This window comes from Chiloscyllium plagiosum, unplaced genomic scaffold (assembly GCF_037043375.1).
Source record: "Chiloscyllium plagiosum isolate Xiang-an unplaced genomic scaffold, Cpla_swu_hap1 HiC_scaffold_21, whole genome shotgun sequence".
NCBI classification, from domain to species: domain Eukaryota; kingdom Metazoa; phylum Chordata; class Chondrichthyes; order Orectolobiformes; family Hemiscylliidae; genus Chiloscyllium; species Chiloscyllium plagiosum.
In genome coordinates this window covers 11,159,200-11,171,882 of record NW_028270159.1, presented here as the reverse complement: position 1 = coordinate 11,171,882, position 12,683 = coordinate 11,159,200, and the positions used below count along the sequence as shown (strand labels likewise).

General features: G+C 39.1%; 1 protein-coding gene across 2 annotated transcripts in view; it reads right to left on the bottom strand.

Annotated features, from left to right (window-relative positions):
- Positions 1-1,228: 1,228 nt before the first annotated feature.
- Positions 1,229-12,683, bottom strand: part of LOC122564952 (uncharacterized) — a 163,203-nt gene continuing 151,748 nt past the window's right edge. For both annotated transcript variants that reach the window (XM_043720494.2, XM_087998258.1), the window contains one exon: positions 1,229-11,052. In XM_043720494.2, coding sequence (XP_043576429.2) covers positions 10,873-11,052 — 180 coding nt within the window. In that variant the 3' untranslated portion in view covers positions 1,229-10,872. The remainder of the gene's footprint in view (positions 11,053-12,683) is intronic.

Genomic DNA, 12,683 nt, shown 5'->3' with positions numbered 1-12,683 from the left:
TGAAGGGACATGGACATTTTAACGGACTACTTCTGCAATTAAAGAGATTTAAATGGACAAGATTACATTTCAAAGGGATGTGGGCATATTCAAAGGGATTTCTTAACATGTAAAGTGTCGCAACTATATCTAAATGAATCTACATTTCGAAGAGACGCTGCCCTATTTATAAGCAGAAATATCCCGTTCAGAGACATAGTCATATCTAAAGGGGTAAATACACATTATAGAGGGCAAGATTGCGATTAGAGGAACATAACACATTTAAAGGGCTTAGCTACATGTAAAGGGACATTTTAATATATAAAAAGATATATTGAAATCTAAAGCGGCTTGGTCATAATTAAAAGTACATGGTAACATTTAGAGAGCATGGCGATATTGGAAATAGTGCAGCCACTTTGAAAAAGGGGGTTCGGGTGGGGGTGAGATGGTTTAATTTTTAAGAAAATAAGCAAGTTATTTCCGATTTGGAATGATCTTGAAGGGGTGATGAAACCAGTGAATGGTAAAGGTAATTGCGAAATTCTTGAAAAGAAAATGATTCCAAATATATTTGGATGCAGGGAAATAATTCAACAAAAGGAGCCATTACAAATTTGATGGACCAAATAATCTCCTTTTGGGAGATATAAATGGGAGCATCAATATTTAAGCAGAAATTGTAACCCTTCAAAAACAAAATTCCAACTTTTGTACTCCTCCCAAAGTCTCTGTCTTGTCAGAGGACAGTGCAAGCCAGTACAATTTGTGATGCCACAGTGGGCCTTGCAACTCAACCTCATCTTGTCCTCACCTAGTATTCATATCTGTGTTCTTAGCAGTCAAGTTTTCAAGGGAAATAAGGGATGATGAAAAATACTGGCGATACTCCCATTCCATGAACAAATAAAACACATCAGGGTGCTGCCTTCACTGCATGTGTCAGAATTAAATGATCAGAAAAATTTTGAACTTACACTACATACAGTTTGTGCATGCTGCCATTATTTCTACTTATCCTTATCCTTATCATTTCAATTGACATTCAGTTTGTACCAAATTAAGAGCAGCGACAGTTTACATTTCATTGGCAATTCTACATGTTGACTTTCTATTATCACCATCTCTTTGACATTCTTATATGTATTTAAATTAATCTTCAGATTGTTTCACAACTGAATGACATTACCAGACTGAAAATTCACAACTTCACCAAATGCCAAAACATTTTTTTTAGGCTATTTGGGCAGTAGCACTGACAAATGAAATATCAAAGAAATACAAAGTTATGAGGAGGGATACATATCTTGTTTAACAAAATACAATGGCAGTGCAGAGAATTTCAGAAAAGTGCAGTAAATATTCACTTTGTACCCCTTATTCAACTAATTCAAGAATTTCAACTTGAGTTTGAGGTAATTCACAAGCAAATAGCAACATTCCTTTGTTAATAGACTCACCATAAATTGTGAAAGATTATTTTTATCAAAGTCACAATGTTTAATCCCAAACCAAGCAAATAAGTGCAAAGTTACTTTCAACCATTTAATAAAACACTGCAAAAAACTTTATTTCATATGAAAATACAATCATTTTAAAATTTTGATAAGATCTTTACAAAGAAAATATATTAAATAAAATAGCTTTCCTGGGTATCAATATTCACAACAGTTATGTAGTTATTATTTGGCAATTGAGCAACTAATTGAAATAATTTCAGAATAAATTAGCTGCTTCATTATTATACATTGAGATATTTTAATAAAAAATGTAATGAAAAAGAAATCTTTAACACCAAGAACAAAGCAAAGTTAAATAAAATACAAAAGTATCTTACAGAATTTACTTCAAATCATATCTGTTGAATCACATAAAAAGATTATGCTCAATGTACCAAAGGACGAACAATCACTGTTAAAGATGGAAAAACATTGTAAAGCATGTATTTATCTCAACTATATCCTAAATGAATATCTACTCTGCCTTGGACAACAGCAAGTGAAAGCTTTTTTTGTCATATTGAAAGCTACAATAGCAAAGCTTTAGAAAATCCACTCTTGAGCCCAATCTTGAATAAACATTTTTTTTCCAGGAATTCCTTTTCAGATTTCTGGTTTCTCCAACTACAATTAGCATGAAGGAAAGGTTAAGCTCAGTGGAGAAAGGGTGAGTAATAGCTTATCTTGGCTCTCACCCAGTATTCTCCAATGGCTGGTCACTAATGTGCTCATCACCTTTTCATTATTGATTTTGTGCAGTGGACAGGCCATTTTGTGGATTCTAGGAAAAACAAAATCTTAAGAATAGTTAATTATGAAACAACTACAGCCCAATTTAAATAGGGATTAATGTCACTGAGTTGAAACTGTCTTGTACTTTGGCAAACTATATGATATCACTTCCACAAGGTATCAGACTATTTCAATTTCACATTGCCTACAGGACAGCTACAACTGGATTTAAAAAAGGTACTAATGAATATCCTGGGAACGTGACAATCCGGTTGAACTCACTCCTCAGACAGTCAAGTGTCAATTTAACCATGAGGAGCATCGAAGGAATAAGCAGGAACCATGTGGAACTCTGCATGCTTGACCATTAGGACTGCTGGCTTCAAGTCTTGGCGTCAAAGTGGTACTTGTAGTCTGACAGATTCTGGTCCCAAACCAATACATGTTGCATGAATGCTCATGATCTCAAACTAATACTTGCTTTATGAATGACTGTGATCCCGAACCAACTCGTGTGCCACAAAAGGTGCCGATCCCAAAATAATAGATGTACAATTAAATTAATATCCCAGTAGTACGGCAAGTCCTGGTGTCAATTCCTGTTAGGATTACATCATTACTCTAAATATTTCTTGAAACAATGTTGCATGGACACTTGAAAATTTTGCGCTTGGAAAAACTTAGGCTTACAGTCAAAATCTCTCAAGTGGACACTTTAGTGACCAAATGGAGATTTGAATAATTTGGAAAAGCAACCATGATGATTCATTCCATCATGGAACATTAATATCACTCTCTTTCTACAATTCTGCTGTTTCTCCATTATGTTTTTAAATTTTTCTTTGTATTTCTAAATACTCTTCTGCTGCAATGAGCTCTTGCTCATTAAGTCTATTAAGCCTCTCGATAGTCAATGTCATTGTGTATGAAACTGAGTTAACTTGAAAGTCAGTGTTTTTTAAAGTTGAAGATGCTAGACAAAACCCAAAGCTGTTAGCACAGGGCAGAGCCATGATTGGGAAGGTTAATCTATACAAAGGCAGCAATGGCCAATAGTAGAATAAACACATTCATTCTCATAGCATCAGCTAACACCATTGCCTTGTTAGTGCTATACTCTTACTATTCTACATCTATATGATTACAATGTTTAAAAGTTGCTTTAAAACAGCATTTCTAGTTGTAAATACTATCAATTATCTTTAATAGTTATAATTATATACAGCTAAAATAACAATTACACATGTTGCAGTTCTAATCATACCTTTCTTTCTGTTTTACAAAATGTTACAAGTTGCACGGTAAATTTAATTTGCAGGCAAATCTGATATGTATTTTTAAAATGGTCCTACTCTGAAAAGACATTGCCAAAAATTGATTTCCTCAATTTATATGGATAGTGGGATCCATAATGACAGAAATCCATATGAGTGTACTTTAATTAGCTGATCTTTGTCAGAGCAGAAGTGATGATACAAGAAATAGAGTCAGCATCCTGAGCTTTAGAACCTCAAAATTAGGAACAGGAGTAGATCATTTGACCCCTTGAGTCTGAAACCCATTCAAGATACTTGTGGCTGATTTTCTTTCTCAACTTCACTTTCCTGTCCACTTTCTACATCCATTGATGGCCTGAGTGGCCAAAACGTCTGTACATGTCATTGTTAAATTGATTCAGTTTAAATAATCCATAGCCCTCTGGGGTAGAGAATTCGAAACATTTACAAACCTTTGAGCAAGTTAACTCTTCCTCACCTGAGTACTAAATGATCAGCTGCTGATGTCGAAACTTTACTCCCATGTTCTAAATTCCCCAGCCAGGGCTACAAGTTCTCAGCACCTACCCTATCATACCACTTCAGAATCTTGTCAGTTTCATTGACATCAACTTCCATTCATTCAAATTTCACAGAATTTAGGTTGAATTTCCTCAGCCTAGACAACCGTCGTCAGAGGCAACCTTCACATTCCAGGAATAAATCTAGTAAAATTTCACTGCAGGGAAACAAGCGTAGTGGTAATGTCACAGTAATCTAGAATCCCAGGCTAATGTTCTGGGGACAGTGGTTTATATCCCACTATGACAGCTGGGGGAATGTGAGAATGTGAATTTAATAAAAACTTGGAATTAAAACTAAAGCCAGTCTAATGGTTACTGTGTAACCACAATCCATTGCTGTTGAAAAACCATCTGGTTCACTCATGCTCCATAAGGGAAGGAAATCAACCATCCTTACCTGGTCTTGTCTACATATGACCAACAGCAATGTTTGACTCTAATAATTGCCCGCAGTCCATGAAAGAATAAAGAGAAAGCAAGTATATGCTTCATTGCAAATGGAGATCAAAGTTGTAAACAGTAAGTGTGATCTCACTGGAGCCCTGAAGAATTGGAGCAAGGCTTCCTCCTTGTTGTACTCTCATCCCCTTGCAGTAAAAACCAACATGTCATTTTCTTTGCCCATTGCCTAGTGTACCTTGCATAATGCTAACTTGGTGTTTTGCAGGTGGGGTGAAAGAAGGACATGCATAGCCTGGGTCCTTCTCTAAAACCTGACAAGCTTCTGCATCTGTGAGAAGGTTGTATACCGTAAATGGTGTTTGCACACATTTCCCCTTCTGATGCCAAGATCAAACAGCCTTCTGTTCTCTGCGCATGCAGTGTGGCCACTGCAAAAAGGATACTAAAGTGTATTTCTGGGACGAGCAGATGTTAGCACCCTTGGAAAAGTGTGAGAGTAGATAAAATGTATTTGTGTCAGAAAATGTGCTGGATGCCCTTCAGGTAATATCTGACATACATACTCATTAGAGAATCATTCATTTAGATCTGGCAGTTGTATCAATACTGTACAGTATTGAGTTGAGTATGGTAGCCATCACAAAAGTGAAAATGCTAGGAAAGCTAAAAGTTCTAAAAATCGATAAATCTCCTGGCCCCGATAGGCTACGTCCTAGAGTTCTGAGAGAAGTGGCTGAGGAAATAGTGAAAGCGCTGACTGTGATCTTTCAAAAATCACCGGAGTCAGGGAAAGTTCCAGATGATTGAAAAATTGCTGTTGTAACCCCCTTGTCCAAGAAAGGATCAAGACCAAAGATGGAAAATTATAGGCCGATTAGCCTAACCTCGGTTGTAGGTAAAATTCTAGAATCCATCGTTAAGGATGAAATTTCTAAATTCTTGGAAGTGCAGGGTTGGATTAGAACAAGTCAGCATGGATTTAGTATGGGGAGATCATGCCTGACAAACCTGTTACAATTCTTTGAAGAGGTAACAAGTAGGCTAGAACAGGGAAACCCAATTGATGTCATCTATCTAGACTTTCACGGGAGGCTGCTGAGTATGGTGAGGGCCCATGGTGTACCAGGTGAGCTACTGGCATGGCTTGAGGATTGGCTACCTGACAGAAGGCAGAGAGTTGGGACAAAAGGTTCTTTTTCGGAATGGCAGCTGGTGACAAGTGGGGTCGAGTAATGTTCAGTGTTGGGGCTGCAGCTGTTCATTTTATATAGTAATGATCTGGATGAAGGGGCAGGGGGCATTCTGGCAAAGTTCACCAATGATACGAAGTTAGGCAGACAGGCAGGTAGTACTGAGGTGGTGGGAGGCTGCAGAAAGATTTAGACAGTTTAGGAGAGTGGTCCAGGAAATGGCTGATGAAATTCAATGTGAGCAAGTGCGAGGTCTTGCACTGTGGAACAAGAATACAGGCATGGACTATATTTTTTTAAACGGTGAGAAAATTCATAAAGCCAAAGTACAAAGGGAGTGCTAGTCCAGGATTCTCTAAAGGTTGATTTGCAGGTTGAGTCCGTGATTAAAAAATGAAACGTAATGTTGTCATTTATCTCAAGAGGGTTGGTATTTAAAAGCAGCGATGTGCTCCTGAGACTTTATAAAGCTCTAGTTAGGCCCCATTTGGAGTACTATGTCCAACTCTGGGCCCACACCTCAGGAAGGACATACTGGCACTGGAGCGTGTCCAGTGGAGATTCACACGGATGATCCCTAGAATGGTAGGCCAAATATATGACAATCGGCTGAGGATCCTGGAATTGTACTCATTAGAGTTTAGAAGGTTGAAGGGAGATCTAATGGAAACTTACAAGATAATGCATGGCTTAGAAAGGGTGGGCTGAATGGCCTTGCTTCCACTCCTATGTCTTATGTCTTACAGGAAGACGCCAGATTTGAAATTTCCATTCAGGATTTGTACATTTACAGGACATCTCCAAGGTAACCACATCTGTCACAGTTCAGCTGATGCATCGGGGGAGAAACAAAAATGAAGTCTGAACTGTTGAACCGAGAATATTGATTAAAAATGCTCAATATTAAAAACTTCAAATATTATTTCAAAATATAAAATTACTTCAAAGTATCCATGTAAGGGATTTGACTATTTTGCACAATACACACAATGTCTGACTTACAGCATGAAACATGTAACAAGCAGTTAAACATGAGAAAAACAGGGTTTAGAGTTGATGATGAGTCAAATAGAAAACAGCTGCACTGTGTCACTCCAGAGTCTGTCAGGGTCTCTATTAGTGCTGTTTTTGTCATGTTCCTGCAATAATGGCTGTTTTTATTTTGTATTCCACCGCCAGGAAGAAAGGAAACACCCGAGTGGCCAGTGACAAGCAATGCCCTTCTCATCAAAGAGCAATGCCACATGATTAAAAAAGTGAAGGGGAGGGCAGGGATTAAATTAGAATAGAGTTGGAGGGGGAAATAAAACACTCCACTCCCTGCGGTGCCCACCTCTCCTGGAACAGCTCGAGGGAGTTGGTAGATACTGTGTGCTCCTTCTCCAGAGACACCTGGGCTCGGACGTAGCCACGGAAGAGGGGCAGGCAATCTGTCTTAACATCCCCCTCCACGGTCCCCTGCCTGGACATGTTTATGGCCAGTTTGGCCAAGCCCAGGAGCAGACCCACGAGGAGATCGTCTGACCTACCGTCCCCCCTCCACACTGGGTGCCCAAAGATCAGGAACGTGTGACTGAATTGCAGCCAAAAGCAGAGGAGAAAGTTCTCTCGAAAATTAAAAAGGGAGTGCAAACGTCCACACTCCATATATACATGATCCACGGACTCCGTAGAACCACAGAACAGGCAGTTAGGCTGGGAGATGATGGCTGTTTATACATAGTACTTATTCAGTTCCGATTGAGCTTTCAGAATTGGATACTAATTTTCTTCTCTGTGGTTAACAATCATTTAGTGAGTCAATTCCTGTGCAAAAATAACACACAGGAATGCAAAATGAAGTAGGAATACATCATTTTCACCAGTTGCACAAATTTTAATTTTGTTGTGCAGGTGACATTCACTAAATATCTGCCTGATTTAACATGTTTAAACAAGTGCCTCACTTTATCAGCACTCAGCTTGTGGCAACAAAAAGGAAAGGCAATTTATCCATAACTCAGTTCATAATGTGCAAATACTCGTGTTCCTAAGCAGGGTCACATTGGTCCTTTAAGCTGATAAAATACTTCTGCTTTGAAACATTCAAAGGTTTATTATTAACACATGGAATTGCAAACCAGGACTTGACGGCCACAGAATGCATGTACCTGAAGTAGCCAAACAGGTTGATTATCGGCCTGTAAATTTTTCCCATGTGCTAGTGCCAGATGGTCAGAGTGGAAGAGTCCCTTGCTCAGCCATGCCTGATGCAGAGTGGCGCCAGTGATGCGATAGCATGTGGTGACAGGCTAGCAGTCTGTTCCATGAGAAACTAGGCATGGAAACCACATGTAAGCGAATGTTTTTTCTGCCACTCAGCATGAGGAAAGGGAGAAAGGAGAACTCGATTGCTCAAGCATTACTGCTCTTACCAGTTATATAATGCAGGATATATCTTGAGGTGACACTGCCTCAAACATTTACTCCCTCGCCATATGTAAAGCCTTTTTTTAAAAAAATGAAAACTTTCTTTTATATTTGGTCTTTGAAAGTGGGTATGCGTGTTGATTTGTCTGTCCCTAATTACCCTTGATTAACAGTCTGATGGTCAACAACCTGCAACTAAACAGTTTGTTGTTTTCTAAAAATTCATGCACAGGATGTGGGCGTCACAAACTAGGCCACATTTGTTGCCCAGCCGTAATTTCCCAGAGGGCAGTTAAGAGTCACAAAGGAATTAGTGAACCAGATGGGTTTTCCCCAACAGTCGACAATGGTTTCATGATCATCATTAAATTTTTAATTCCAGATTCCTAGGTTAGATTCCCTACTGCATGGAAACACACCCTTCAGCCCAACATGTCCACACTAACCCTCCGAAGAGTACCCCTGACTAATACACCTATCACTCTGGGCAATTTAGCATGGTCAATTCACCTGACCTGCACGTCTTTGGATTGTGGAAGGAAACCAGAGCACCCAGAAGAAACCCACGCAGACACGGGGCGAATGTGCAAGCTCCACACAGACAGTTGCCTGAGATGGGAATTGAACCCGGGTCCCTGGCACTGTGAGGCAGCAGTGCTAACCACTGAGCCACCGTGATGCCCCATTTACTGAATTCTAAATCCACTATCAGGATTCAAACCCAGGCACCCAGAACATTACCTGAGTCTCTGGATTAATAGTCGAAATGTGCAGCGCTGGAAAAGCATCAGGATGAAGGGCTTATGCCCAAAATGTCAATTCTCCTGCACCTCAAATGCTGCCTGGCCTGTTGTGCTTTTCCAGTGCAGCACTTTTCAACTCTGACTCTCCAGCATCTGCAGTTCTCATTTTCTCGGAGTCTCTGGATTAGTAGTCTGCATTAATAGGGGTAATATCACTAGGCCATCATCCCCTGCTTCAGAGGGCAATTAAGAGTCAAAGACATAGATGTCGGTTGGGAGATACATGGAGGCTAGACAAGCAGGGACAGCAGATTTCCTTCCCTGGGGGAGAGTGAATGAACCAGTTGGAATTTTGCTTCAACCTGCAATTTAAAGATCAATATTAATAAGATGACCATTTTATTCCAGATTTATTAATTCAAATAAATGATGACATTTGCCTTCCCAGTATTAGTCTGGGTCCCTAGACTAACTGTTTAGCTACATTGTTAGTACGCAATCATTACTTTGCACCACCCCTTGCTCTCAAAATGCGTGAGTGATCTTCAGCTCAAATTCCACAGTGCATTGAATCATGATAAGGTGGCAAAGGTTTGGACAATACAAGATAATTCAACAATTAAAATAGAAATACAAATCTTCCTCTATATTGTCAATATATTCTAGGATGGTGGGAACGATGAATTAAAACTTTGCAGAACTTTTTAAATATACTTTAAATCTTCTTCTGCTCTGTTAGAATTTCAGAAAGCACTTCAGGTTTGTTGCTGACAGACAATAGTATGATTTGCAAGAGGCCTTCCCCATGTTTACAAATTAAGTTAACTGCATAATGTTAGCGAATTTTGAGAAGATTTACAAAATACCTTGCAAGAACTATAACAAACACTACATTGGACAAACTGGTAGAAAACTTGCCATCAGGATACATGAACATCAACTAGCCACAAAAAGACATGACTCATTGTCACTAGTATCTTATACAGATGAGGAAGGACACCACTTCGACTGGGAAAACACATTCATCCTAAGACAAGCCAAACATAGACTCATACGCGAATTCCTAGAAGCATGGCATTTGAACTGGAATACAAATACATTGACTTGGATCCCATTTACAACCCCCTGAGAAAAATAACAGAAAATAGCATCACCATAGGAAATGATGTCACCACAGGAAACCAAAGGAAACCCAAACACATAAATACAAAGCGGGTTATACCACCAGTGCTTCATCCTGAGGCTCACTGAAGATGTTATCTAATATGGTGATGAAACATTGGAAAATGAACCTTGCAGCTCAGCGTGCACCTATATCCTTAACTGCATAATATTGAAAAAACTTTAACATTAAACTTTCCCTCCTCTGTCCATGAAAATTCAGCACTACATAAATACCTTCAGCCCCATTACTCACCAGATCCCTTTAAAGTTTTTCAATTTGTAGGAATAATATTCGCAAAAAAAGGGGCAAAACTTGAAAAAAATTGAAGGGAAGACACGTTAAGGAAAGAAGTAACAGAAAATATATAGTTATTATTTATATAGCACCTTTCACCTCCAGATGTCCAAGGCAATGAAGCTATTTGAAGATTAGCTAATATTGTAACCCCAGGAATCACAGCAACCAATTCATGCACATTAAACTCCCACAAGTGATTTTGGTTGGTGTTTCAACATTGGTCAGGAGAGTAAAGAAGATTTCCCTGTTTGTCTTCAATGTCATGCAGTGAATCTTTTAAACCCACCTGAGGGTACCTCCTGAAGGTGCAGCACTCTTCAGAATTTCACTGGAGTGTTTGCCTTGGATTGCAGAAAGCCCCAGAATGGGATGACAAACTCAAAACTCTGATTCAGCAGTAAGATTGATACCCTTTCATACACAGCTAATACTAGTGGTTGGATGATATCAAGATTTTATCAATTAATTCAGTCTTTTCACCTCCACATGGAACTTCTTGGATTTTATTTAAAAATCTGCACTTTATACGGTAGTTGTGAAGGTTTAGCAGAAGTTTGCCTTGGCTTGATGGTCTATCCATTCAATTGTGTGAACAATATGTTGCCTTCATCTGTTACATACTGGAGATGGTGACAGAATGTCTTGCTGATCCTCTGTCGCAGATGGTGTTGAGGACACCCACAGTGTCATGAACCAAGATGTTAAAGATGTCCTCAGTCAGCTTCATCTTCACAGTTAGTTCATCATCAGTATACTCAACCCATTGGCTCTCTTCCTCTTGGAGTTCTTGAATCTAAAGAGGGAAGTGATGTTACATTGAGAAAACCAATTACGTTTCTTTTCTTTCCCTACTTAACTGAAGTTCAATAGTAGTCATGTGTCCTATCTAAAAGATGCACTGCAGAAATTCACTAAGGCTCCTTAGACTGCTCCTTCTAAACCCATGACCACTTACATACTGAAGTACAAGGGCAACAGTTACATGGGAACACTACCCCCTGTAGTTTCCCCTGCAAGCCACTCACCATCCTGACATGGAAATATATCAATGTCCCTTCAGTGTCATTGGATCAAAATCCTGGAACGACCTCCCTAAAAGTTTGAGGGTGTATCTACAGCACATGAAACGTAGCAGTTCAAGAAGGCAGCTCACCACCCCCTTCTCAAGGGCAACTAGGGATGGGCAATAATTGCTGCTCCACCAACAACGCTGATGTCCCTGGAATTAAGTTAAAAAAAAACTTCAACCTCCCAAAGCCCAATTCTGGGACATTCTGGGAAAGGTGCCAGATCTCATCTGCATATTCCTTTTGTTCCATCAAGATGTTCAACTGCAAAACTCACCACTTCATGGTACAATCAGAATTTCTTCTGACGCCAGTCCACATGTACAGAGGTCATGATCAAGATTGGGAACCCTGGCACATTTTTTTCTCTTCTTTGCTCAGGTCTATTAAAACTGATTGTAGCACTGAGCCACAGTTGATATTTATGCCAAATGAATACCACCCTGGCTGAGGTTACCTCATGCAACGTAGACTTAACTAAGGTATTTGCTGTTCTCTTTTAAATTAATTCCCAAGATGTGGGCATCACTAGCAAGGTCAATATTTATTTCCTATTCCGAATTGCCCTTAAAGGTAAGCCACCTTGTTCAATACAACAGAGTGGTTTGCTAGGCCATTTCAAAATCAACCACATAGCTGTGGGTCTGGAATTACATGTAAACCTGACTTAGCAGAGATGGAAGATTTCCTTTTCTCATGGTCAGAAGTGTGATCACGGGATTAGGGTTTTATGGTTATTGCTATAGCTCAGGCTAATATGAACTTAGACTAACAAATGGGAAAATGCTTTGAGGTAAAATGCTTTTACTCGAGGACATGGGAACATTTTAAAATGGTTTCATTTTAGAACTTCAAACACACCTTTGTATATTTGTTCTGTATGATTATTTTGGGCTTTAATTTGTTTTACACACCAACTGCAAATGTGGCGTCAGACATGGGTCATTTAATTAAAGATTATTGACAGACTTTGGATTTTTGGTGAATCATTAGTTGGGGTGATAGTTAATCTTGAGAAGACAGACACACAAATGGCTACATTGGTGTCATATTAAAGATATGTGAAGTTGTTAGGTTGAAAAAGATAAGCTATTCCAAAAAGACATTACAAAAATGATTAGCATGTCAAGAAATGAATCAGGAGACAATAGAAAGCTATGCCACTAAGATGACTATCACTTTTAAAGGAACTAGTGAGGAAATGGGCAAATATTGTTTAGTCAATGTGGATTGATTAAATGCTGTTCATGCAGTGGCAAATTAATTTGAGATCATGATAGCTCTGGACAGGCACAGAGGGTAATTTTTTAATTCATTCATGAGATGTGGGCATCGTTGGGTCAGCATTTATTGCCCA